Here is a 25,195-nt window from a genome sequence, read left to right on the forward strand (position 1 = left end):
CACTAATTTCTCCAAAAATATTTGTCCTGTCAACGTTCCATTTTCGCAGCGTTCATCCTTGACCAAAAATACATAAACATTCCAAACAGCAAATGTCAGCTCTCCCCGGTTTTTGTGTGATTGAACCCACGCACACGCTCACACACACACAACACACACACACACACACACACACACACACACACACACACACACACACACACACACACACACACACACACACACACACACACACACACACACACACACAGAGGCCACTTGGCTATTATAATATAGATAAAAGGTCTCCAGATCTTCTCAAAGAATTGTTGCTTGGATTTATGGATATACGTTATTCTTTCAAGTGGTAAGCTGCGTAACATTCGCTTTAGCCACAAGGTGGCGCTGGGTCTCCTGATGCTTTTCCACATCTATGCACTTTTTTGCAGTTTTGCTGCTCTGGGTTTAGAACCGTCAGAAATAATTTTGGGTCAAACGTAATTTGTTTAGAAATGTGTTCTTTACCTCCTCCCTAAATGTTTTTATTTGCCTGCATTCCCACATACGATGTGTGAATGTTCCTCTGGAGTCACACTTTGTACATGTGTCTGCTATGTTTTTATTGTATTTATTTAATTGCACGGGTGTAACATATGTACAGCCGTTTAAACTGGATGACTCTCGGACGTCTGTCTACAGACACTGTCTGAGCTTTAACACATGCTTTTTACCCTCTTGTTCACTTATAGTTTGTGTCAAATCTTCATTCCAGGACATTCATTTATGTTTTGAAGTCACTGGTGTGTTCACAAAAGTTCTCACTTGAAAATATTTAAAGTAGTGTTTTTTTTAATCCAGATTAAACGTAGATTGTATTTCCCCAAAGGACATATTCACTGTTTTAAGTCCTCTGGATGTGTTTGTGTCGCACAGTCAAAGACAGACGTTTGACCCATGAATAAATCTTTTAGTTTCCTGATTCCGTCGTTATCAGAATGCTCATCAAACTCTTTGCATGATTGGATTTATGTAAATATCAATATGGAAATAATGCTGTGATATTATTTTGGCCCCTCCCTGTTTGTGAGGTCATCCTGATGTTTCTGACAGCAGCGACATCACTTCCTGTGTCTCCTCACAGGGACTCAGAGTTTCTACCTGGAGCACACAGATGACGTCCTCTGTCTGACTGTCAATCAACACCCCAAATATCAGAACGTCATCGCCTCGGGGCAGATCGGTGAGCCACGCCACGCCACGTCACGCACGCACGCCAACATGACCTTACAGTCACACAAACCATTTTAAAATATCAAACACTGCCTAAACCACTGTTTTAAAAAATGTTATTCTGTATATTTGTACTTTTGTCATTTTACAGCACTTTAATATTTAGTCTACTCGTACTTGATCTTTTTTCTATTTGTTTATATATATATATATATATATATATATATATATATATATATATATATATATATAAATTTTTGTAAGTTTTTTCAAATCAGCAAATCATTAGACAAAGATTATGTTAAGCAGAAAACAAAGTCTGTAATATTAAGAAGAAGAAAAATAACTTATTCATTTAGCTTCTTTTAAAATAAAATTTTTAACAATAAAAACAAAAGATGATCAGGCAAAATAAGGACAATAATATAATAAAACCAATAAAAGACAATACCACGAAGCAGCTGTATCAGAGATAGGACGAGCTCCGAGCGTCTGTCTGTCTGAGGGGGTGGACAGGTGGGGGCGCTGTTCGACCAAAGCAGAAATGACGCTAAAATCAACGTGAGCCAAAACGAAATATTTATTATGAATGATCCTGGATGTGAATCTGCTTAATGATGTAAAATAAGCCGACTGTAAGATGATCTGCTGACAAACAAACAAACGAGGCCAAAAACACTGAACGACTGCTTTTTTAACAGACGTGAGAAAGTTCTGCCGCGGCTCCGAAACCACTTTATTTAATGTAAGAAATAAAAATAAAAAAAACATGTAGGAAGAATTATAAATAATTGTACAACAAAACATAGCACTTAGCACTGTTTCCTCACAGCGAGAAGGTCATGAGTTCACTTCCCACCTGTGTCCTTTCTGTGTGGAGTTTGCATGTTCTCCCCGTGTCTGCGTGGGTTCCCTGCGGGCACTCTGGCTTCCTCCCACACCCAAAGACACGCAGGTTCAGTGGACTGGCAACGTTAAATTGTCCAGGGTTAGCTCCGCCTCGCGCCTTGTGGCTGCTGGTCCCCATGTGACTGCTGATTGGAGTAAGCGGGTATAGAAAATGGATGGATGGACTTAAAGGGCGGCCACATGGTCAATTCACCTTCTTACAAAGCAGAAGGTTCTTGGTGCCCAGTTCCACTCCCCATACCCATTCTCTATTGTCAGTAAGGGCATCTGGTGTAAAACGTCTGCCAAATAACATACAGATCCACCTCAAATCTGAAGATGGTGACCCCGAGTGAAAAGGGAGGAACCAAAAGAACTTACAAAGGATCTTTTGGTAGTGGCCAAGTGGTTAGTGCGCTTGGTCTCAGTGTGGAAGGTTCCCTGTTCAAACCCCACCAGCTGCCACATTTCTCCATGTAATGTGGAGTTGTGTCAGGAAGGACATCCGGTGTAAAACCTGTGCCAATAGGGCAGCACAGTCTCATTTGAAGCCCTGTGTGATACGGTGGGATGTGACCACTTCCGGGGACAGCCTGCACAGACACAGCGTCACTGCTAACGGATAAATGTTGGACTGTTTAGTTTTCGGCTGCAGTCACAGAAGCAGTGGTGAAAAGTGCAGGGTTAGCATTAATTTGGCTGCCTTTTGGTTTCAAAGTATGTTATAGCTGGTACGATAAATAAGCTCCTCACACTGAATTCATTCTGGGGTAATAACTTTGCACCTCTGCAGAACACAGAGCACTGAGTGTCCTAAAATCCCAGCTTTGAATTGTATTTTAATGCATCACTTCCATGCATGAACCAGCTGCTTTTTTTTCTTCCGCTGCACTTTTTTCTTTTCCACTGCTTCGTCATCGTCACATCCTCACCTCACCACCAGGTGACACCACTGAGCTGCCAGGTAAGACGCTCATCTTCTTTAATCTGTTTCACACGCGTCATGTTCACACTCGTGCTGAGTCATTGTTTATGTTTAACCATGACAGAGTGCAAAAATAAATAACAAGCCAGCAGCAGATTATGTCGTGATTAATAATCTAGAATCAGCAGAGGTGGGACAAAGTCACCATCAAGTCATCAATCAGCAAGTCCCAAGTCAGCATGCAAACAGTTGGTGGTCATTATGACTTCAGACTTGAGAGTGACTTGATGGTGACTTTGTCCCACCTCTGATTATCAGTTTAAACTCAGTGCACGTCCTGTGCAAACTGTCACTGTGGTCTTTATTGTGTCATAAAGTCTCCCGCCTGCCCCCTCCCTCCCCCATGTGGTGTTTAAATCCAGGACCGGCCTGTGAACCTGCTGCACCCAGACTCACAGGGCCGGTAGAACCCAGAAGGCTCTGCTCCTTTGTCTGTCTGGTGTCCTCGTTTCTCGTGGGACACCGTCACCTCTGTTTGCCTGCGGTCGTTGAGCTGTCCCAGAGAACTATGGTTTGTCCGTTACTTCTTCTTCCTTTGGAGAACAGGAAGTCTCTGAGGCAGCTCGATGACAGCAGGTCGACTGATGGCAGTAACAGTCATGACAGTCTCACAGAATTGTTCTCCTCAGTCCTTCCATGTGATGTGTCAAAAACTCCGGCAGCTTCTCACTTAGTTGAATCATTCTGTCTGAGGCTAAAAGGTTTATTTATCAAAAAGCAGTAAATAAACAAGCTTGTGCTCTCTTAAGACAAACCCACCTATTTCTAAAACTCTGCACCTTTTTTTGATCTGTCTCAAAATAGCCTGAAATAATTCCATCCCAAAGCCTCACTGGAATAAAGACCCGCTGGATTTTGATCCTGTCCACTCTTATTTCCAGGAATTGTTCTGCATCATTTTTAAAAAGTCTTACTTGACACATTAAAATCTGACCTAAAAAAGTTTGAAACTGAACAAAAAGACAAACTGGAAGGGCACATAAACCAGGAAATAAAACAGCAGGCAAAAAAACAATATTTACAAAATGAGAGACACACCAGCCCAGTCTCACGTTTTTGTTTTTGTTTTTGTCATCCTCCCACAGCGAAATGAGTCAAATTTTTATGACGGGGCTTTTTTAAAGTCACTATTACTAACCCTAGTCCTACCCCCAACCCTAACTGTAACCACCCTGACCCCCCCGCTTCACTATAATTTCGTGCAGCCATCACGGAATGAATGAGACTGAATTTGTGTTGCCGTGACGAAAATGAGGCGCTTTTCATCACAATATCACAACCCAATAGATGAATGTACATTTCATGCTGCTGAATCATGACTTGCCATGAGACCAGGTTGGACACACACACAAGAACACTAGTGGACAAAACAGGTGAAATTCAAAAGTGCTTTGAAGTTTATTCTAAAAACCGACATGCTGAACCGGATACTTGTAATAAAACCCAAATGGATACATTTTTAGAAAACTTAAATTTACTAAGAGTAACAGAAGAACACAATGAGGCTTTGACAGCTGAAGTGACTGATGCAGAAATAAATAGAGCAATCTCAAATCTTACAGCCAACAAGTCCCCGGGTGCCGCCGGGTTCACGGCAGAATGGTTCAGATCACTTAAGGTAATATTAATGCCACTGCTTCAGAAGGCATTTAACTGGGTGTTGAAGGGGGGAGAAATTCCTCATTCATGGAGAGAAGCCAATATATCTGTAACTCTGAAGGAGAGGAAGGATGAGCTGGAAAGCTCCACCTAAAGACCTATTAGCATCCTCAATCAAGACTTTTAGAAATAATTCTGCCAGAAATAGTTCACTTGGATCAGACGGGACAGGACAATATTAGGCACACCCTACACATAATGCAACATGTAACCAAAAATCAGCATGAGATGGTAATGGTGGGAATAGATGCTGAAAAAGCATTTGACTCTGTCGGGTGGGCTTTCTTATACAGAGTGTTGGAGCAGTTTAATTTCCACAACATGTTTGTTAAGGTCATACAGGCCCTGTATGATAAACCGACAGCTAGGATCCAGATCAACGGGAGTCTCTCAAAATCTATCACATTAGAACGAGGTTGTCGTCAGCGAGTCCTCTTCTTTTTCCAATTTTCTTGGAACCCTTGAGCAACTGGATAAAACAAAATGAAAATATAATAGGTATAAATATGGGGGGAGGGGAACATAAAATAGCTCTTTTTGCAGACGATGTATTAGTATACTTATCGAGCCCAAACACTTCCCTTCCAGCACTTATGACAACCCTGAGAGACTACGGCCGTCTATCAGGCTATAGAATAAATATACAAAAACTCAGGTTATTACATTCAACTACAGACCAAGCCAAGCGATTAGGGACGAGTACAAGATCAACTGGGACTTAAGTTCAATAAAATATTTTGGAGTTAACCTACCTCAAGATTTAGGACAACTAAAATCTATTAACTATGATCCGTTGATCAACAGAATAAAATCTGATAGCATATATGAGTATTATACAAAGAGTGAAGGTGATAAAAATCAACGTGCTGCCGAGGCTTTTGTACCTGTTCCAGAGTCTACCAGTGGAAGCAACAGAGAACGAATTCAGGGAATGGGATAAAATTACTTCTCGATACATCTGGCAGAGAGCGAGGGTAAGGTACAGAATGCTGCAGTTACCTACAAATAAAGGAGGGCCGGCACTTCCCTGCCTGAAGAGCTCTTATCAAGCAACACAACTAAAACTACTGTTGAATATATACAATCCTTCCTACTCAGCAAGATGGAAAGAAGTTGAGGTCAGCACACCAGAAGGAGTTCCTATATGGGCTTTAATCAGGGACATCAACTTGAGAAAACACATTAGAGAAGGAACAAATCCATGGCTGGATACATCACTGAAGATTTGGTTGGAAAAATTGTGAAAAATGACTTTTGAACGCAAAGTAGATTATTAAAATGGATTGGATATGATTCTGAATTTATTCCAAATAGAATCAATAAGAATTTTAAAACTAGGTTAGGTGTCCTTCAGTATTTTGGGAGCTCTTAAGAAAAAAGGACATTAAAAGTTCTCAAGAGATAAAACACTCATATAGTCTAACAAATCAGGACCAATACAGGTATTTGCAATTAAGGCACTATTTAAAACAAACAATCAGGGGAACCATGGGGGGGGACTCATCAAGATGTTTACTTTAGCATATGAATCAAACTGGAGAAAAAGCTCTCTTCAAAACTCTATAAGGGAGTGGAGGATTTAAAGGGAAATGACACAGTGTGTATTAAAACGAGTGGGAGAGGGGGGCAAATACGGTCAGATCAGGTGAGGAGTGGGAAGAAAGAACAACTTGCTCCTTAACATGGAGAGAACACGGCTGGAGGAACATCATAAGATTCTTTAAAAACCAGGTGTTGGAGATTATGTGGAGCTGATAAAGCAGATCATTTCCACGTGTTCCAGGGACGTCCTTCCACTGGAAACGACTGGCAGGAACTAAAGAAGTTATAAAGTACTAAAGGTAGACCTTCCACATTCACTTGAGGTACTTTAAGTGGGGAAACCAGACATGAATTTACAAGATATGGTGACAAACATATTTACAGTATAATGCTGATTGCAAGCAAAAAAAAAAGCAATTACCAGAAAATGGATGAAGAATGAGGCACCAAAGGTGGAAATACACAATATATATGTGATGGAAAAGCAAACATTCTCTTTGAGACTGGAGGGGGACAGATTTAAAAGATTTTGGGGAAACTGGATAGAGTACATACAGTGAGGCAAATAAGTATTTGAGCCACTGTCAATTTTGCACATTTTTTTTCCACCTACAAAGAATGTTGAGGTCTGTAATTTTTATCGTAGGTTCACTTCAGCTGTGAGAGACAATCTAAAAAAAAAAATCAGAAAATCACATTGTATGATTTTTAAATAAGTAATTTGCATTTTATTGCATGAAATAAGCATTTGATCCAACAGAAAAACAGACCTTAATATTTGGTACAGTAGCCTTTGTTTGCAGTTCCAGAGTTCAGACGTTTCCTGTAGTTCTTGACCAGGTTTTCACACACTGCAGCAGGGATTTTGGTCCACTCCTCCATACAGATCTCTAGATCTTTCAGGTTTGAAGTTTCAGCTCCCTCCAAAGATTTTCTATTGAGTTCAGGTCTGGAGACTGGCCAGGCCACTCCAGGACCTTGAAATGCTTCTTATGGAGCCCCTCCTTAGTTGCCCTGGCTGTGTGTTTGGGTTCATTGTCATGCTGAAGACCCAGCCATGACCCATCTTCAATGCTCTTACTGATGGAAGGAGGTTGTTTGCCAAAATCTCGCAATACATGACCCCATCCATCCTCCCTTCAATACGGTGCAGTCGTCCTGTCCCCTTTGCAGAAGAGCACCCCCAGAGTATGATGTTTCCACCCCCATGCTTCACGGTTGGGATGGTTTTCTTGGGGTTGTTCTCATCCTCTAAACATGGTAAGTGGAGTTGATTCCAAAAAGCTCTATTCTGGTCTCATCTGACCACATGACCTTCTCCCATGCCTCCTCTGGATCATCCAGATGGTCACTGGTGAACTTCAAACGGGCCTGGACATGTGCTGGCTTGAGCAGGGGGACCTTGCTGCCCTGCAGGATTTTAAACCATGACAGCATCATGTGTTACTAATGTAATCTTTGTGACTGTGGTCCCGGCTCTCTTCAGGTCATTGACCAGGTCCTCCTGTGTAGTTCTGAGCTTTCTCAGAATCATCCTTACCCCACAAAGTGAGATCTTGCATGGAATCCCAGACTGAGGGAGATTGACAGTCATCTTGTGTTTCTTCCACTTTCTAATAAATAATCATAACAGTTGTTGTCTTCTACCAAGCTGCTTGCCTGTTGTCCTGTAGTCCATCCCAGCCTTGTGCAGGTCTACAGTTTTGTCCCTGGTGTCCTCAGACAGCTCTTTGGTCTTGGCTATGGTGGACAGGTTGAGGTGTGATTGATTGAGTGTGTGAACAGGTGTCTTTTATACAGGTAACAAGTTCAAACAGGTGCAATTAATACAGGTAAAGAGTGCAGAATAAGAGGGCTTCTTAAAGAAAAATTAACAGGTCTGTGAGAGACAGAATTCTTGCTGGTTGGTAGGTGATCAAATACTTATTTCATGCAATAAAATGCAAATTAATTATTTAAAAATCAAGCAATGTAATTTTTCTGATTTGTTTTTAGATTCTGTCTCTCACAGTTGAAGTGAACCTACAATACAAATTACAGACCTCAACATTCTTTGTAGGTGGGAAAACTTACAAACTCGACAGTGGATCAAATACTTATTTGATCCACTGTAAAACCAATTAGGTCTGATTTTATCTGAGGTGTACATTTTTTGGGGTATATATATATATATATATATATATATATATATATATATATATATATATATATATATATATATATATATATGTGTGTGTGTGTGTGTGTGTTGTGAACACTGTGAAAACATTCAAATCCACTGAATCCGTCCTTAGGGCCCCTTCACACATGGCACCAATAAGTAGGAATCAGGGCAAATCACAGCAAAACAACCCGAATGAGTGAATCACGAAAAGTTTGAGGCGACGTCGGGAGGGACGCACGGTCGGGCAAGCGTGCACGATCCCACTATGACTGTTTTGTGCACGTGTATGCATGAACACAGTGCGAGCAGCTGGAAGGTGTTGCACCACATTGCGCTGCTTCTGTGGAGAAAAAAACAAAAATGCACACCAGATAAAACACCGCAATTTCCGATATTGAATCCCACTTATCAAGCGGACAAGACAAGTATGATCCCTGTGTGCCTCTGTACATGACCCATGGTCACAGACGTGAATGAAGCAGTGCGCTCTCATTATGTCTTATTATGTCCAGCCGGGTATAGAAATAATTACTACAATAACTGCATACACAGTTACATAACAAATAAATAAAATAATGAATCACATAACACAGAAAACACGCAATAAACACGCACGCCACATACTTCAGTAAATATTAAGAACATCAGGAGATGGGGGGTGCAAGCTCAGAAACCTCTAAATTCCACCATTCCAGTTAGACATTTGTCTCATATTGCACATGTCCCATATTGTCTTCGTCCCATATTGCACACATCCCTCTAAAACATCAGTTGACATTTAAAATACCCAACTTTAATAAAACCGTTAAATAGCTTAAAAAAATCCATCCAACATTGAATAAATATACATAAAATGTTAAAATAGTTTAAAACAGATATTGCACACCCCCCCCTTTCTTCTAATTAGAATAATGCAGTTGTTCTGACTGGAACTTGGGCGTGTCTGTTCAGTTCTGTAAAGGCTCTAGGAAAGAAGCTGTTTTTAGCCTTGTGGTGTTAGGGTTAGGGTTAGTGGGGGCACTTAGACAAATTCCACAGCCGGCTCGAAAGTGGTCGCCTGCTCACTATTTTCATCCTGACTGCCCAATTGCCACCACATTTCCTCAGTGCTCTGCGAGTGGTATTGGATGTTCATGTGTGATACCTGGAATTTGGCCGAGACCTGCCGAGGGAGGGGACGAACGGGCTCTCACAGGGCGCTCTCTGTCCTCCGGCCACTGGTGTGCACATATGGTTGTGGCGACAGGTGTACGAGGCGTTTGAGGTGGCTCCAATTTTTCACGAATGGCATGCAATTCCTCCTTCATGTGCTAGTCGGCTTCAATCGGGCTATGTGTGGAGGGGCCCTTACATATGATCCAGAAGTGTTCTGATCGAGGATTATTAAAATGACCTCAGTGTGACCTGTTAAATGATCCAACATTAAGTGGTGCTGATGTCATGTGATTAGTTACAAACCAAATCACTCATTCAGCTCATTAAAAATTAATAGATAATTAGCTGAGCCACCGATTACATGATTAAGTGATTAATGCAAAACCTGAATTATTGATTATCCAGTAGACAGGGCTGCTTCATTATAATGTGTTTGCCCTTCATGGCTCCTCCCACCACAGTTTCCCACTTCTTTTATTTGCCATGGATCCTCTTCTTGCAGGCCTTGCACCGTCAATCCACGTGTGGGACGCTGTGACCAAACAGACACTTTCCATCCTTCGCTGTTCACATGCTAAAGGTGTCGGCTACGTGAATTTCAGCGCCACTGGAAAGCTGCTGCTGTCAGTGGGCGTGGACCCTGAACACACCATCACAGTGTGGAGATGGCAGGAAGGTACAGAGGTTCCTCAAACGCCTCAAACCGTAGAGTAAAATGTGAGATGCTGAAGGTTTGAACTAAAGAGTTAAAGTGTTGTTAACGTACTGCTCAGCCACCTGCCTCAAACCCACTGAGCAGCAGAGGGCGCTGTCATTGTTAACAGAGATGATGTCATTTCCTGCCTGCCCAGTGGGTGTGAGTGAGGTATTTCAAAGTATTTCACGTGGAATGCGTTCTGACATCGTTTCATCCGTCTGATGTGGTTTTTCACATTAATTTTATTTTACGCTCCTCAAATGTTTATTTTCATGTTAATTTTAATTGTATGTGTTGTGAAGGTTTCATGTGGCATTAAAATGTGGCCAATTTTTCCAGTAGGAGGCAGCACCGAGCAGGCTGACCCTGAGTGCTGTGGCCTCTGGTTCAACTCTGAGGAGTGTTAAAACCCCCACGTGCACATTCAGAGTTGTGATGCTTGTCGGTGTACAAAGTGGATTCTACGTTGACCTTTAACCTCTCCTCTAGGTACCAAGGTGACCAGTAAAGGAGGTCATGCTGAGCGAATCTTTGTGGTGGAGTTCAGACCAGACTCTGACACCCAGTTTGTGTCTGTGGGAATCAAGCACATCAAGTTCTGGACGCTGGTGGGCGGGTCACTGGTCTACAAGAAAGGCGTGATTGGCTCGGTGGAGGAAGGGCGCATGCAGACCATGCTGTCCGTGGCGTTTGGCGCAGTAAGACGTACAACATACTGGCCACGCCCCTTTGTGACTGTGGCTTCTGATTAGGGATGGGACGACTAGTTGTAATCACTGTCTATGACTAGATAACATCCGACTAGTTGAAAGCCATTTATTAAGTTGATTGAACCTTTAAAGAGAACAGTGCTGCCACGCCCCCTCACTCAGGCAATGGAATTAAACAGGTCGTTGACACACAGTAAACCCATGCAGGTGTCGTCTTCATGCTAATGCTGTTTTTTGTACTTGTGATTTTGTGCTTATATTCGTTAAAATAAATGTCACACTTGAGTTTCACCGTGAAGATCCAAAATTGGCTTCATTCATTCACTGTCAAGTTTAGTCGACTAGTTGACGAGTGCTTGTCGTTAGTCGTCCCAGACCTACTAATGATGTTATCACTGATGAAGCCGTTTAGATTTAAAACATTTTTCCGCTGTCAGAACAACTTGACGTTTACTGGCGCGATAAACGGAGACGTGTATGTTTGGAGGGAGCACATCCTGGTGCGGCTGGTGACAAAGGCGCATAGCGGGCCAGTCTTCACCATGTACACCACGCTGAGGGACGGACTCATCGTTACCGGAGGGAAGGATCGGCCGTGAGTATGCAGGCGACCCGCGGTCTCAGAACGCCTGTTTATGGACCTACAGCTGAACATGTGTTTGTGCAGGACCAAAGAGGGTGGGGCCGTGAAGCTTTGGGACCAGGAGATGAAGCGCTGCAGAGCCTTTCAGCTGGAGACGGGTCAGTCGGTGGAGAATGTCCGGTCTGTCTGCAGAGGGAAGGTAGGACAACAGTCTTCTTCTTGGTCAATAATCGTGCTGTAAAGTTCTGAGAGACACGGATCGTCGGGGGCGGAGTTATTGGTGCTGATGACGATATCACCATCTAAAATAAGTGGATTTCCTGTTTTGTGGTTGTATTTTTGATTTCTTGCACTTTTTTGAAATTGTGTTTAACAGCTTAGTCACTGAAGCGAGGGTTTGATTCCCAGGTGTCACAAGTGTCCCTCAGCAAGGCACTGAACCCCAAAACTCTTCAGGCTCTGTTACATCGACCGGTCATATGTAGACTAGTCAGTCCTCTCCGGGTCCTGAGGCCCGTTGGTGCTGGTGTTTATCTCCAGATTCCATAGCGTCAAGGAGACATGACTCCTGACTCCCCCTGGACGGGACGCCAGGCTACTTCCCTAGCCAAGGCCAGTACCCATTTGCAGCTGGGTGGACTGAGGCGGTGTAGATGTCTTGTCACATGAGTGGGATTCAGACCCAGGTCTCCAGATTGGCAGGTCAGATCCTTATCCAGTCATCCACCTGTTCTGCATATGTAGACTGCTGTTTTGTTATTGGTTTTATGATCCAGGGTAAAATCTTGGTGGGAACCAAGGATGGACAGATCATGGAGGTTGGCGAAAAGAATGCTGCATCCAATACCATGATCAATGGACACACCCAAGGAGGGATTTGGGGGTTGGCGACTCACCCCTTCAAAGATGTCTTTATTTCTGCTAGTGACGATGGAACCATCCGCATATGGGACCTGAGCGATAAGGTAGGCTGGAACCCGGGATCTTGGTTGACCAGGTCTCTGGTTTCACTCTTAAAAATAATGAATGATGGGTTTGTGTTCTTCTCTGGGTTCCTCTCCTCCGTTTGGGAAAGTGTTAGCCATCATTGAACTGGTGTTCAGTCAAAGACAGGGAACATTATCGTGCACCTATGGACAGGAGGACTGACTGACAGTCTCCAGTATGCCAAGGAAGCCTTCAGGAGTGTGAGGGGTACATTTGAGTTGTTGTGGTTTGGCTGAAGATATTTTGTTTTCTTGCCGCCCATTAGAAACTTCTGAACAAGGTGAGTTTGGGTCACCCTGCAAAGTGCACCTCCTACAGCCCCAATGGAGAGATGGTCTCCATTGGCATGGAGAATGGAGAGTTCATCATCCTGCTGGTCAACTCCCTGACGGTCTGGAGCAAAAAGAGAGACCGCAGCGTCCCAATCCAGGACATCCGGTCAGACTCTAGCTCGCCCACATGGTCAACACAAGTCGATTCGGACTGTTTTACTCTTTGATTTTCTTGGTGTTGCTGCGTTTCAGGTTCAGTCCAGACAACCGGTTTTTGGCAGTGGGTTCAGTTGAGGGTGCTGTGGATTTCTATGACCTTTCTCTTGGACCATCTCTGAACCGCATTGGCTACTGTAAGGACATTCCTGGCTTTGTCATCCAGATGGACTTTTCTGCTGACAGCAAACATATCCAGGTGATGGAAAACGGTTTCATCAACTTCAAACTGATGTCACACTAACGTCTGTCTTTGTGCTGTGACCTCTGACTTCTGACCGTTGATATCACCACCTATACTTATGCTGCTGTATGGAGTGAAAATACTCCAGAGACAAACAGAAATGTCTTTATTTGTATTCTAGGTTTCCAGCAGTGCCTACACTCAAAAGGTGTATGAAGTTCCTTCAGGGAGTGTTGTCACTGACCAGTCCCTGATTGACAGAATCACATGGGCCACATGGACCAGGTGGGGTCCTGACCACAGCAACATTTAGTGTCAGTTTGACCGTAGATCCTACATGTACCAACCGTCATCAGCACGTTTATACAAGAGAACAGGGAACTGAAGAACTGCTGGACTGCGCTACTTCTCTCCTTGGGCACATATTGCGGCATTTTGGGATTACCATTCACTGCTATGCTGATGATACTCAGTTATACATGTCGATAACTGCTGGTAATCTCATCCACATAAAATCCATAGAAGATTGCCTTGCATCAGTGAGAAGTTGGATGTCTAGAAACTTCCTACTTTTAAACTCTGATAAGACTGAAATGATGGTTCTTGGTCCAGTGAGACATCGGCATCAATTTGACCAGTTAACGCTTAGCCTAGGCTCGTGTGTCATACATCACACTGACAAAGTGAGGAACCTTGGGGTAATTTTGATCCGACATTGTCCTTTGACCTCCACATTAGAAATATTATGAGGACTGCTTTCTTCCATCTGTGAAATATAGTGAAGATTCGTCCCATCCTGTCTGTGGCTGATGCTGAGACCCTGATCCATGCGTTTGTCTCTTCTAGATTGGACTACTGCAATGTTCTATTTTCTGGTTTACTGCAGTCCAGCATTAGGGGTCTCCAACTGGTTCAAAATGCTGCAGTCAGACTTTTGACATCAGTGGGTCAAAGAGCTTTCTCTTACCGGGCCCCTGTTCTGTGGAATGATCTCCCTGTGTCACTGAGGCAGTCTGATTCTGTGGACAAGACACAAGACACATTTATTTTGTCATGCTCATGATTAGCATTTTATGTTTTTGCAATTTTTATTGTGCTATTTGCCTTTTATTTCTTTTATTTAATCGTGTCTCTTAAATTGTGCTTTTTAATCTTTGAATTATTTTTAATCTGTTTCTAAATTGTTTTTTTGTGAGGCGCCTTGGGACAATGTTGTTGTGAGTTGGCGCGGTAAATGTTGAATAAATTGAATTGAATTGAAATTGAGGGAACTGAAGACTGTTGGAGTGTCGTACCTCAGAAACACAAACCAGGTCACTGAAGAACTGTTGGACTGTACTACCTCAGAAACACAGACCAGGAAACTGAAGACTATTGGACTGAAGTACCTCAGAAACACAGACCAGGCAACTGAAGAACTGTTTGACTATACTACCTCAGAAACACAGACCAGGCAACTGAAGAACTGTTTGACTATACTACCTCAGAAACACAGACCAGGGAACTGAAGATCTGTTGGACTGTAGTACATCAGAAACACAGACCAGGGAACTGAAGACTACTGGACTGCAGTACCTCAGAAACACAGACCAGGGAACTGAAGATCTGTTGGACTGTACTACCTCAGAAACACAGACCAGGGAACTGAAGACTATTGGACTGAAGTACCTCAGAAACACAGACCAAGCAATTGAAGAACTGTTGGACTGTAAAACCTCAGAAACACAGACCAGACAACTGAAGAACTGTTGGACCATAGTACCTCAAAAACACAGACCGGGGAACTTAAGAACTGTTGGACAGTAGTACCTCAGAAACACAGACCAGGGAACTGAAGAAATGTTGGACTGTAGTACCTCAGAAACACAGACCAGGGAACCGAAGAACTTTTGGACTGTAGTACCTCAGAAACACAGACCAGGCAACTGAAGATCTGTTGGACTGTAGTCCCTCAGAAACACAGACCAGGGAGCTGAAGAACTGTTGGACTGTAGTACCTCAGAACACAAACCAGGGAACTTAAGAACCGTTGGACTGTAGTACCTCAGAAACACAGATCAGGGAACGGAAGAACTGTTGGACTGTAGTACCTCAGAAACACAAACCAGGGAACTTAAGAACTGTTGGAATGTAGAACCTCAGAAACACAGAGCAGGGAACTGAAGAACTGTTGGACTGTAGTACCTCAGAAACACAGACCAGGGAACTCAAGAACTGTTGGACTGTACTACTTCAGAAACACAGACCAGGGAACTGAAGACTATTGGACAGAAGTACCTCAGAAACACAGACCAGGCAACTGAAGAACTGTTGGACTCTACTACCTCAGAAACACAGACCAGGCAACTGAAGGCTATTGGACTGAAGTACCTCAGAAACACAGACCAGGGAACTGAAGATCTGTTGGACTGTAGTCCCTCAGAAACACAGACCAGGGAGTTGGAGAACAGTTGGACTGTACTACCTCAGAAACACAAACCAGGGAGCTTAACAACTGTTGGACTGTAGTACCTCAGAAACACAGACCAGGGAACTGAAGATCTGTTGAACTGTAGTCCCTCAGAAACACAGACCAAGGAGCTGAAGATCTGTTGAACTGTAGTCCCTCAGAAACACAGACCAGGGAGCTGAAGAACTGTTGGACTATACTACTTCAGAAACACAGACCAGGGAACTGAAGACTATTGGACTGAAGTACCTCAGAAACACAGACCAGGCAACTGATGAACTGTTGGACTGTACTACCTCAGAAACACAGACCAGGGAACTGAAGACTTTTGGACTGTACTACCTCAGAAACACAGACCAGGGAACTGAAGAACTGTTGGACTGTACTACCTCAGAAACACAGAGCAGGGAACTGAAGAACTGTTGGACTGCAGTACCTCAGAAACACAGACCAGGGAACTGAAGAACTGTTGGACTGTCGTACCTCAGAAACATAGACCAGGGAACTGAACAACTGTTCGATCTGGCTGTAGTTTTAGGATATCATTGAACCTGAAGGTTCCAGTTAAGGAACAGGCTGTAGGTTTTAGGATCTCATTGAACTTGAAGGATCCAGTTAAGGAACAGGCTGTAGGTTTTTAGGATCTCATTGAACCTGAAGGATCTGGTTCAGGATCTGGCTGTAGGTTTTAGGCTCTCATTGAACCTGAAAGATCTGGTTAAGGAACAGGCTGTAGGTTTTTAGGATCTCATTGAACCTGAAGGACCTGGTTCAGGATCTGGCTGTAGGTTTTAGGCTCTCATTGAACCTGAAGGATCTGGTTAAGGATCTGGCTCTAGGTTTTAGGATCTCATTGAACCTCAAGGATCTGGTTAAGGAACAGGCTGTAGGTTTTAGGATCTCATTGAACCTGAAGGTCTTAGATGCCTCAAGAGGCGGCAACCCTCAAAAATCGTGGTGGACACTGTTGGTCAGGGAAGCCGTATGACAGAAGAAGGAGTCCTTCTGGTATAAGTTATCTCGGAGGACCCCAGAGGGAGTACCAAGGTACCGACAGGCCCGAAGGGCAGCAGCAGGGGTTTGGAGCAAACATGGAGAAGGACTTTCGGTCGGCACCAAGGTGCTTCTGGTGGACCGTGAGGCACTTCAGGAGGTGAAAACGGTGAACCATCCAAGCTGTCTACAGTCAGGATGGGACTCTCTTGACCTCAACAGAGGATGTAATCTGGTTGTTGGAAGGAATACTTTGAGAAACTTCAGCATCATACTGGAGCACCCTCTATAGTAGGGGCAGAGCTGGAAGCTGATGGAAGATTTTCATCAATTTCCCTGGTGGAAGTCACTGAGGTCGTCAAACAACTCCACAGTGGCAAGGCCCTGGGTGTTGATAAGATCCGTCCAGAAATGCTGAAGGCTTTGGGTGTGGAGGGACTGTCTTGGATGAGACGTCTCTTCAACATTGCGTTGAGGTCTGGGACAGTGACTAAGGAGTGGTAAACTGGGGTGGTGGCCCCATATTTAAAAAAAGGGACCAGAGAGTGTGTGCCAATTACAGTGGCATCACACTACTCAGCTACTCTGGTAAAGTCTACTCCAGGGTGCTATAAAGGAGGGTTTGGCCGATAGTCGAACCTCTGATCAAAGAGGAACAATGCAGGTTCCATCCTGGTCGTGGAACAACCAACCAGCTCTTCACTCTCACAAGGATCCTGGAAGGTGACTGGGAGTACGTCCATCCAGTCTACTTGTGTTTTGTGGACTTGGAGAAGGCATATGATCGGATCCCCGGGAGATACTGTGGGAGGTGCTGTGTGAGTATGGAGTGAGGGGGTCCCTTCTCAGAGCCATCCAATCTCTGTACTCACAAAGCGAGAGGTGTATTTGGGTTCTCGGCAGTAAGTTGGTCTCGATTCCATTGGGGGTTGGCCTCCGCCAGGGCTGCGCCTTGTCACCAATCCTGTTTGTGATATTCATGGACATGATATTGTGGCGTTGTCAGGGGGAGGAGGGTTTCCAGTTTGGTGGGCTCAGGGTCTCATCATTCCTTTTTACAGATGATGTGGTCCTGTTGGCTTCATTGGCCTGTGACCTCCAACACTCACTGGATCGGTTCACAGCTGAGTCTGAAGCAGCTGGGATGAGGATCAGCACCTCTAAATCTGAGGCCATGGTTCTCAGCAGGAAACCCATGGATTGCCTACTCCAGGTAGGTAATGAGGTCTTGCCCCAAGTAAAGGAGTCCAAGTACCTCTGGGTCTTGTGCACGAGGGGATAATGGAGTGTGAGATTGGCCGAAGAATCAGCACAGCAGGGGCGGTGTTGCATTTGCTCGACCATACTGTTATGACGAAAAGGGAGCTGAGCCAAAAGGCGAAGCTCTTGACCTACTGGTCAGTCTTCATTCCTACTCTCAGCTGTGGTCATGAGGGTTGGGTCATATCCAAAAGAACTAGATCGCAGGTACAAGCGGCTAAAATGGGCTTCCTCAGGAGGGTGGCTGGTGTCTCCCTTAGAGATAGGGTGAGAAGCTTGGTCATTTGTGGGGAGCTCGGAGTAGAGCCGCTGCTCCTTCGCATTGAAAGGAGCCAGCTGAGGTGGTTCGGGCATCTGGTAAGGATGCCCCCTGGGCACCTCCCTAGGGAGGTGTTCCAGGCACGTCCATCTGGGAGGAGACCCCAGGGAAGACCCAGGACAAGCTGGAGAGATTATATCTCCACACTGGCCTGGGAATGCCTCGGGATCCCCCAGTCAGAGGTGGTCAGTGTGACCTGGGAAAGGGAAGTCTGGAGTCCCCTGCTAGATCTGTTGCCCCTGTGACCCGATCCCAGATAAGCGGTTGAAGATGAGTGTGTGAGTGTGAACCTGAAGGATATGGTTAAGGAACAGGCTTTAGGTTTTTAGGATCTCATTGAACCCTAAGGATCCAGTTAAGGAACAGGCTGTAGGTTTTATGATCTCATTGAACCTGAAATATCTGGTTAAGGAACAGGCTGTATGTTTTTAGGATCTCATTGAACTTTAAGGATCTGGGTAAGGATCTGGCTGTAGGTTTTAGGATCTCATTGAACCTGAAGGATCTGGTTAAGGAACTGGCTGTAGGTTTTAGGATCTCATTGAACCCAAAGGATCCGATTAAGGAACAGGCTGTAGGTTTTTAGGATCTCATTGAACCCGAAGGACCCGATTAATGATCTGGCTGTAGGCTTTCGGATCTCATTGAACGTGAAGGATCTGGTTAAGTATCTGTCTGTAGGTTTTTAGGATCTCATTGAACCTGAAGGATCCGGTTCAGGAACAAGCTGTAGGTTTTTAGGATCTCACTGAACCTGATGGATCCGATTAAAGAAAATGCTGTGGGTTTTTAGGATCTCATTGAACGTGAAGGATCTGGTTAAGTATCTGTCTGTAGGTTTTTAGGATCTCATTGAACCTGAAGGATCCGGTTCAGGAACAAGCTGTAGGTTTTTAGGATCTCACTGAACCTGATGGATCCGATTAAAGAAAATGCTGTGGGTTTTTAGGATCTCATTGAACCTGAAGGATTTGTTTAAGGATCTTTCTGTAGGTTTTAGGATCTCATTGAACCTGAAGGATCTGCTAAGGATCTGGCTGTAGGTTTTAGGATCTCATTGAACCTGAAGGATCTGGTTAAGGAACAGGCTTTAGGTTTTTAGGATCTCATTGAACCCGAAGGATCTGTTAAGGAACTGGCTGTAGGTTTTAGGATCTCATTGAACCTGAAGGATCCAGTTAAGGAACAGGTTGTAGGTTTTAGGATCTCATTAAACCTGAAGGATCCAGTTAAGGAACAGGCTGTAGGTTTTTTAGGATCTCATTGAACGTGAAGGATTTTCAATTTATTTTCATTTATATAGCGCCAAATCACAGCAAAGTTGCCTCAAGGTGCTAAACACAAGTAAGGTCTAACCTTACCAACCCCCAGAGCAAGAACACAGGAGACCCACCCTGTGGAACAGTCTTCCTGCGACCGTGAGGCAGTCGGCGTCCATGGACATTTTTAAGTCAAGATTGAAAACCTATTTTTATTCTTTTTCTTATGAATATTTTTATCTGTTTTATTCTTTTACTTCTGTTTTTAATCATGTATTTGAATTTTTATTTTTATTTTATGTTGAATTGTTTTTTTGTAAGGTGCCTTGAGATGGCTTTGCTGTGATTTGGCGCATTATAAGCTAATTAAATTGAAATTGAAATTGAATTTGAGACAGTGTAAGAAAAAAACTCCCTCTGAGGAAGAAACCTCAAGCAGACCAGACTCAAAGGGGTGACCCTCTGCTTGGGCCATGATACAGACATAAATTACAAAACAATTCACAAAACAAATATACAGGAAACGTTGCCGGTGCACAGGACAGGAGGGTTACAGCAGTGATTCTCAACCAGGGTGCCGGGGTGAGAGAACAGAGAAGTTTCAGAAGAAGTCAGTTTCAGCATTTTATCCGGATATTCCACTGTTAAAGGAGATTTTTTTAATGAAAGACGTGCGGACGGGTCCACGCGTTGGGACGCAGCCGGCGCGGTGCGGCGGCACAGGAAAAACACCTCCGTGTTGATAACCATTTGTAAAATCCAGGCGGCTTTTGATGGCTTTCAGTGGAGTGAGTATATGAGAAATTGTTTAACAGCTGGAAATGTTCGAACTTGTCCTTAAGGCTTCCAACAGAGGTGTTTTTCCTGTGGCGGAGCGTCGCAGCGGCTGCGAGCCGACGCTGCAATCCGTCCACACGTCTTTCATTAAAAAAATCTCCTTTAACAGTCGAATATCCGGATAAAATGCTGAAACCGACTTCTTCTGAAACTTCTCTGTTCTCTCACGACGTCCTGGATCAATAGAGCCTGAAATGTGGAGGTTTTCAGCTTGAAACAGGCTGACGACGGCGCCTGAGAGCGCTGCGTCACGTCCCGCTCCGTGGGAAGTCCTTAAAGCGACAGAATCACCTCAAAATCTCTCATCAGCCGTTAAAATTTTCACTGAAAACCAGCTTAATTTTTCGAACCGTGTCCACTTCGATGTGTCTCACAGGTTTAGAAAAAATTTTGATCAAACAAAGCGCCAGTCTCTCAGCAACTTCTCAGACAAAGGAATTCCGACGAGGGGCTGGACGACTCCTCCCACAAGGAGTGCTCACAGGCGAATGAGGGACAATGTAGGATCAAAAATTACCCAAAGGTTTCTCACTTTGTCAGTGTGATGTATGACACACGAGCCTAGGCTGAGCGTTAACTGGTCAAATTGATGCCGATGTCTCACTGGACCAAGAACCATCATTTCAGTCTCATCAGAGTTTAAAAGTAGGAAGTTTCTAGACATCCAACTTCTCACTGATGCCAGGCAACAGGGCTGTATGCTTAGCTTTTTCACTAGGGGCACAGGTGCTCCTAAATGAAAAAATTTAGGAACACTGAAATTTCTTGATACAATTTTATTATTAATGCAAAGACACATACTGTACAGACAGTACCTTTTCCACACCCATGCACATTTTATATGATTCTATTGTTGTATTTATTTCATTGTTTTTTACTTCCTTTTCTATCGTTATTTACATCATTGCTTTTGTCCATTTCATTACTTTTTGCTGTGTATTTCTTGTATTATTTTAAACCCTCACACACACATAACATCCCCATCCCACTTTTTATACTCAGGTCACCTGCTACGCTTAGCTACATTCAACCAACGGTCCACAGCAGGATGTGGATCAAAGTCCTCTAAAGCTGGCCCCTCCAGGGTGATCCTCATGAGGTCTTCAGTGGTGGAGACCGCTAGGCTGCTTCTTTTGGTGCTCTTCAGCGTTATTTTTTACAATTATTATAGACGTTTTAAGGCTGTAAAACCCCTCACTACACACTTTATACACTTTTCTTAATCAGGCATGAACATTTTCTCACTTTTCTCTCATGTGTAAACACTCTCAAAAGTTCAAACCTGAGTAGAAAAATAAGACCAACCTGTTTTCAGGCCCAAACATTTGTTTGAGAAATAAAAATAGAACGTTTTCCTATAAATAATTATGATGACTTTTAGAACTAACGAATTTAATTTTAACGATCATCCTACGAGGTTGGACACATAAGAAATTATTAATAGTGACTGACCAGTATTTCACAGTTCCTCTGATCGCGCCTCTTCGTCTTGGCACCGTTGCGCTGTCACATCTTTTTCCACTGACTCACACCTCGCTGCAGGTGTCTTTTTCCGAGTGTAGAACACAGTTATGGGTAGTTGTTGGCGCTCTTTTTTCTTCTGGGCGAGAAGATTCTTATAAACAGACACGCAGAACACAATGTGCATGCTCTCCCTTCGCGGTGTCGTGACCGGCTGCTTGATGAGGCTGCGGAACACAATGTGCTGTAAAAAAAAAAGCATGCAAAATTGGACAAAAAAAAATCCGTGAAACAGCGAGGCCGCGAAAGGTGAACCACGTTATAGCGAGGGACCACTGTATTTATTTTAGGAGCAAAATGCGAATGAAAGGGTTGAAATACATTCTCGCACACGTGCGCCCGTTTTATTTTTTTTTCCTCACACAATCAAATTTTAGGCGCAATATGTGAGCAAAACGCTCGCACTGTACAGCCCTGGGCAATCTTCTAAGGATTTTATGTGAATGAGATTACCAGCAGTTATTGGCTTGTATAACTGAGTATCATAAGCATAGCAGTGAAAATTAATCCCAAAACACCCCAATATGTGCCCAAGGGGGGTTATATAAAGGGAGAAAAACAGGGAGCCTAAGACAGACCCCTGTGGAACCCCAAATTTCATGCTATTAAGGTTAGAGGTAGTGTTATTGTACAAAACACAGTGAGAACGACTAGTGTTATTGTACAAAACACAGTGAGAACGACTGGTCAAGTATGACGTCAACCATGCAAGGGCACTCCCAGTAATCCCAAAATGATTCTCCAGCCTATTGAGTAGAATATGATGATCCACGGTATCAAACGCAGCACTGAGATCTAACAGCACCAGAACCGTAGTGGTGTCCAAATCCATTGTAAGCAGAAGATCATTCACCACTTTAGTGAGAGCCGTCTCTGTGGAATGATATTTTCTAAAAGCTTGTTTGTTTGCTTTTCCTTTCTTCCTAGCATCCTGGGTGATGAGGTTCTTGGTGTTTGGCCCCGTAACGCTGAGAAAGCTGACGTTAACTGCGCTTGTGTTTCACATGCGGGCCTTAACATAGTCACTGGAGATGACTTTGGTCTCATCAAGCTGTTTGATTTCCCTTGCGTGGAAAAATTTGTAAGTAGACTTTGTTTCTCAGCATGAAACCATATTGCTGCTCACAGATCTTAACCTGTTTTCTAAGCCTAGCTTCTACTACTCTTTCCCATAACTTCATGCTGTGGCTGATCAGCTTTATGCCTCTTTAGTTACTGCAGCTCTGCACATCACCCTTGTTCTTGAAAATGGGAACCAGCACACTTTGTCTCCACTCCTCAGGCATCCTCTCACTTTCCAAAATTTTATTAAGCAATCTGGTTAGAAACTCTACTGCCATCTCTCCTAGACATTTCCATGCCTCCACTGGAATGTCATCTGGGCCAACTGCCTTTCCACTCTTCATCCTCTTCATAGCAGCCCTCACTTCTTCCTTGCTAATCTCTTGTGGTATTGTATGAGGAAGTCTGGAGTGGCAGAGAAGTATGTTAGGGTAGTGCAGGACATGTACAAGAATAGTGTGACAGCGGTGAGATGCGCAGTCGGAATGACAGACTCATTAAAGGTGGAGGTGGGATTACACCAAGGATCAGCTCTGAGTCCTTTCTTGTTTGCAGTGGTGATGGACAGGTTGACAGATGAGATCAGACAGGAGTCCCCATGGACTATGATGTTTGCAGATGACATTGTGATCTGTAGTGAGAGTAGAGAGCAAGTTGAGTCTAGTCTGGAGAAGTGGAGATATGCTTTGGAGAGAAGGGGAATGAAAGTCAGTAGGAGTCAGACTGAGTACATGTGTGTGAATGAGAGGGAGCCCAGTGGAATAGTGCAGTTACAAGGAGTAGAAGTGGTGAAAGTAGATGAGTTTAAATATTTGGGGTCAACTGTTCAAATCAAATCAATTTTATTTATATAGCGCCAAATCACAACAAACAGTCGCCCCAAGGCACTTTATATTGTAAGGCAAAAGCCATACAATAATTACAGAAAAACCCCAACGGTCAAAACGACCCCCTGTGAGCAAGCACTTGGCGACAGTGGGAAGGAAATCTCCCTTTTAACAGGAAGAAACCTCCAGCAGAACCAGGCTCAGGGAGGGGCAGTCTTCTGCTGGGACTGGTTGGGGCTGAGGGAGAGAATCAGGAAAAAGACATGCTGTGGAGGGGAGCAGAGATCAATCACTAATGATTAAATGCAGAGTGGTGCATACAGAGCAAAAAGAGAAAGAAACACTCAGTGCATCATGGGAACCCCCCAGCAGTCTAAGTCTATAGCAGCATACCTAAGGGATGGTTCAGGGTCACCTGATCCAGCCCTAACTATAAGCTTTAGCAAAAAGGAAAGTTTTAAGCCTAATCTTAAAAGTAGAGAGGGTGTCTGTCTCCTTGATCTGAATTGGGAGCTGGTTCCACAGGAGAGGAGCCTGAAAGCTGAAGGCTCTGCCTCCCATTCTACTCTTACAAACCCTAGGAACTACAAGTAAGCCTGCAGTCTGAGAGCAAAGCGCTCTATTGGGGTGATATGGTACTATGAGGTCCCTAAGATAAGATGGGACCTGATTATTCAAAACCTTATAAGTAAGAAGAAGAATTTTAAATTCTATTCTAGAATTAACAGGAAGCCAATGAAGAGAGGCCAATATGGGTGAGATATGCTCTCTCCTTCTAGTCCCCGTCAGTACTCTAGCTGCAGCATTTTGAATTAACTGAAGGCTTTTCAGGGAACTTTTAGGACAACCTGATAATAATGAATTACAATAGTCCAGCCTAGAGGAAATAAATGCATGAATTAGTTTTTCAGCATCACTCTGAGACAAGACCTTTCTGATTTTAGAGATATTGCGCAAATGCAAAAAAGCAGTCCTACATATTTGTTTAATATGCGCTTTGAATGACATATCCTGATCAAAAATGACTCCAAGATTTCTCACAGTATTACTAGAGGTCAGGGTAATGCCATCCAGAGTAAGGATCTGGTTAGACACCATGTTTCTAAGATTTGTGGGGCCAAGTACAATAACTTCAGTTTTATCTGAGTTTAAAAGCAGGAAATTAGAGGTCATCCATGTCTTTATGTCTGTAAGACAATCCTGCAGTTTAGCTAATTGGTGTGTGTCCTCTGGCTTCGTGGATAGATAAAGCTGGGTATCATCTGCGTAACAATGAAAATTTAAGCAATGCTGTCTAATAATATTGCCTAAGGGAAACATGTATAAAGTGAATAAAATTGGTCCTAGCACAGAACCTTGTGGAACTCCATAATTAACCTTAGTCTGTGAAGAAGACTCCCCATTTACATGAACAAAT

At 43.6% G+C, this 25,195-nt stretch overlaps 1 protein-coding gene and 1 long non-coding RNA gene across 2 annotated transcripts in view; one reads left to right on the forward strand and one right to left on the reverse strand.

The window, feature by feature from the left end:
- The window catches only part of LOC117525707 (echinoderm microtubule-associated protein-like 6), a 78,077-nt gene that overhangs the window by 47,175 nt on the left and 5,707 nt on the right, over positions 1–25,195 (forward strand). Inside the window, exons 27-37 of the mRNA XM_034187637.1 lie at positions 1,121–1,219; positions 3,041–3,061; positions 10,105–10,278; positions 10,789–10,997; positions 11,447–11,604; positions 11,677–11,791; positions 12,369–12,557; positions 12,845–13,017; positions 13,104–13,266; positions 13,433–13,536; positions 22,817–22,970. Coding sequence (XP_034043528.1) covers positions 1,121–1,219; positions 3,041–3,061; positions 10,105–10,278; positions 10,789–10,997; positions 11,447–11,604; positions 11,677–11,791; positions 12,369–12,557; positions 12,845–13,017; positions 13,104–13,266; positions 13,433–13,536; positions 22,817–22,970 — 1,559 coding nt within the window. The remainder of the gene's footprint in view (positions 1–1,120; positions 1,220–3,040; positions 3,062–10,104; positions 10,279–10,788; positions 10,998–11,446; positions 11,605–11,676; positions 11,792–12,368; positions 12,558–12,844; positions 13,018–13,103; positions 13,267–13,432; positions 13,537–22,816; positions 22,971–25,195) is intronic.
- Positions 19,085–19,335, reverse strand: LOC117525992. The gene is made up of 3 exons (XR_004565187.1): positions 19,286–19,335; positions 19,235–19,255; positions 19,085–19,182 (listed from the first exon to the last, which is right to left on the reverse strand). It is a non-coding gene; the product is annotated as an uncharacterized LOC117525992 (long non-coding RNA).

The sequence above is a fragment of the Thalassophryne amazonica genome, chromosome 15 (assembly GCF_902500255.1).
Source record: "Thalassophryne amazonica chromosome 15, fThaAma1.1, whole genome shotgun sequence".
Taxonomy (NCBI): domain Eukaryota; kingdom Metazoa; phylum Chordata; class Actinopteri; order Batrachoidiformes; family Batrachoididae; genus Thalassophryne; species Thalassophryne amazonica.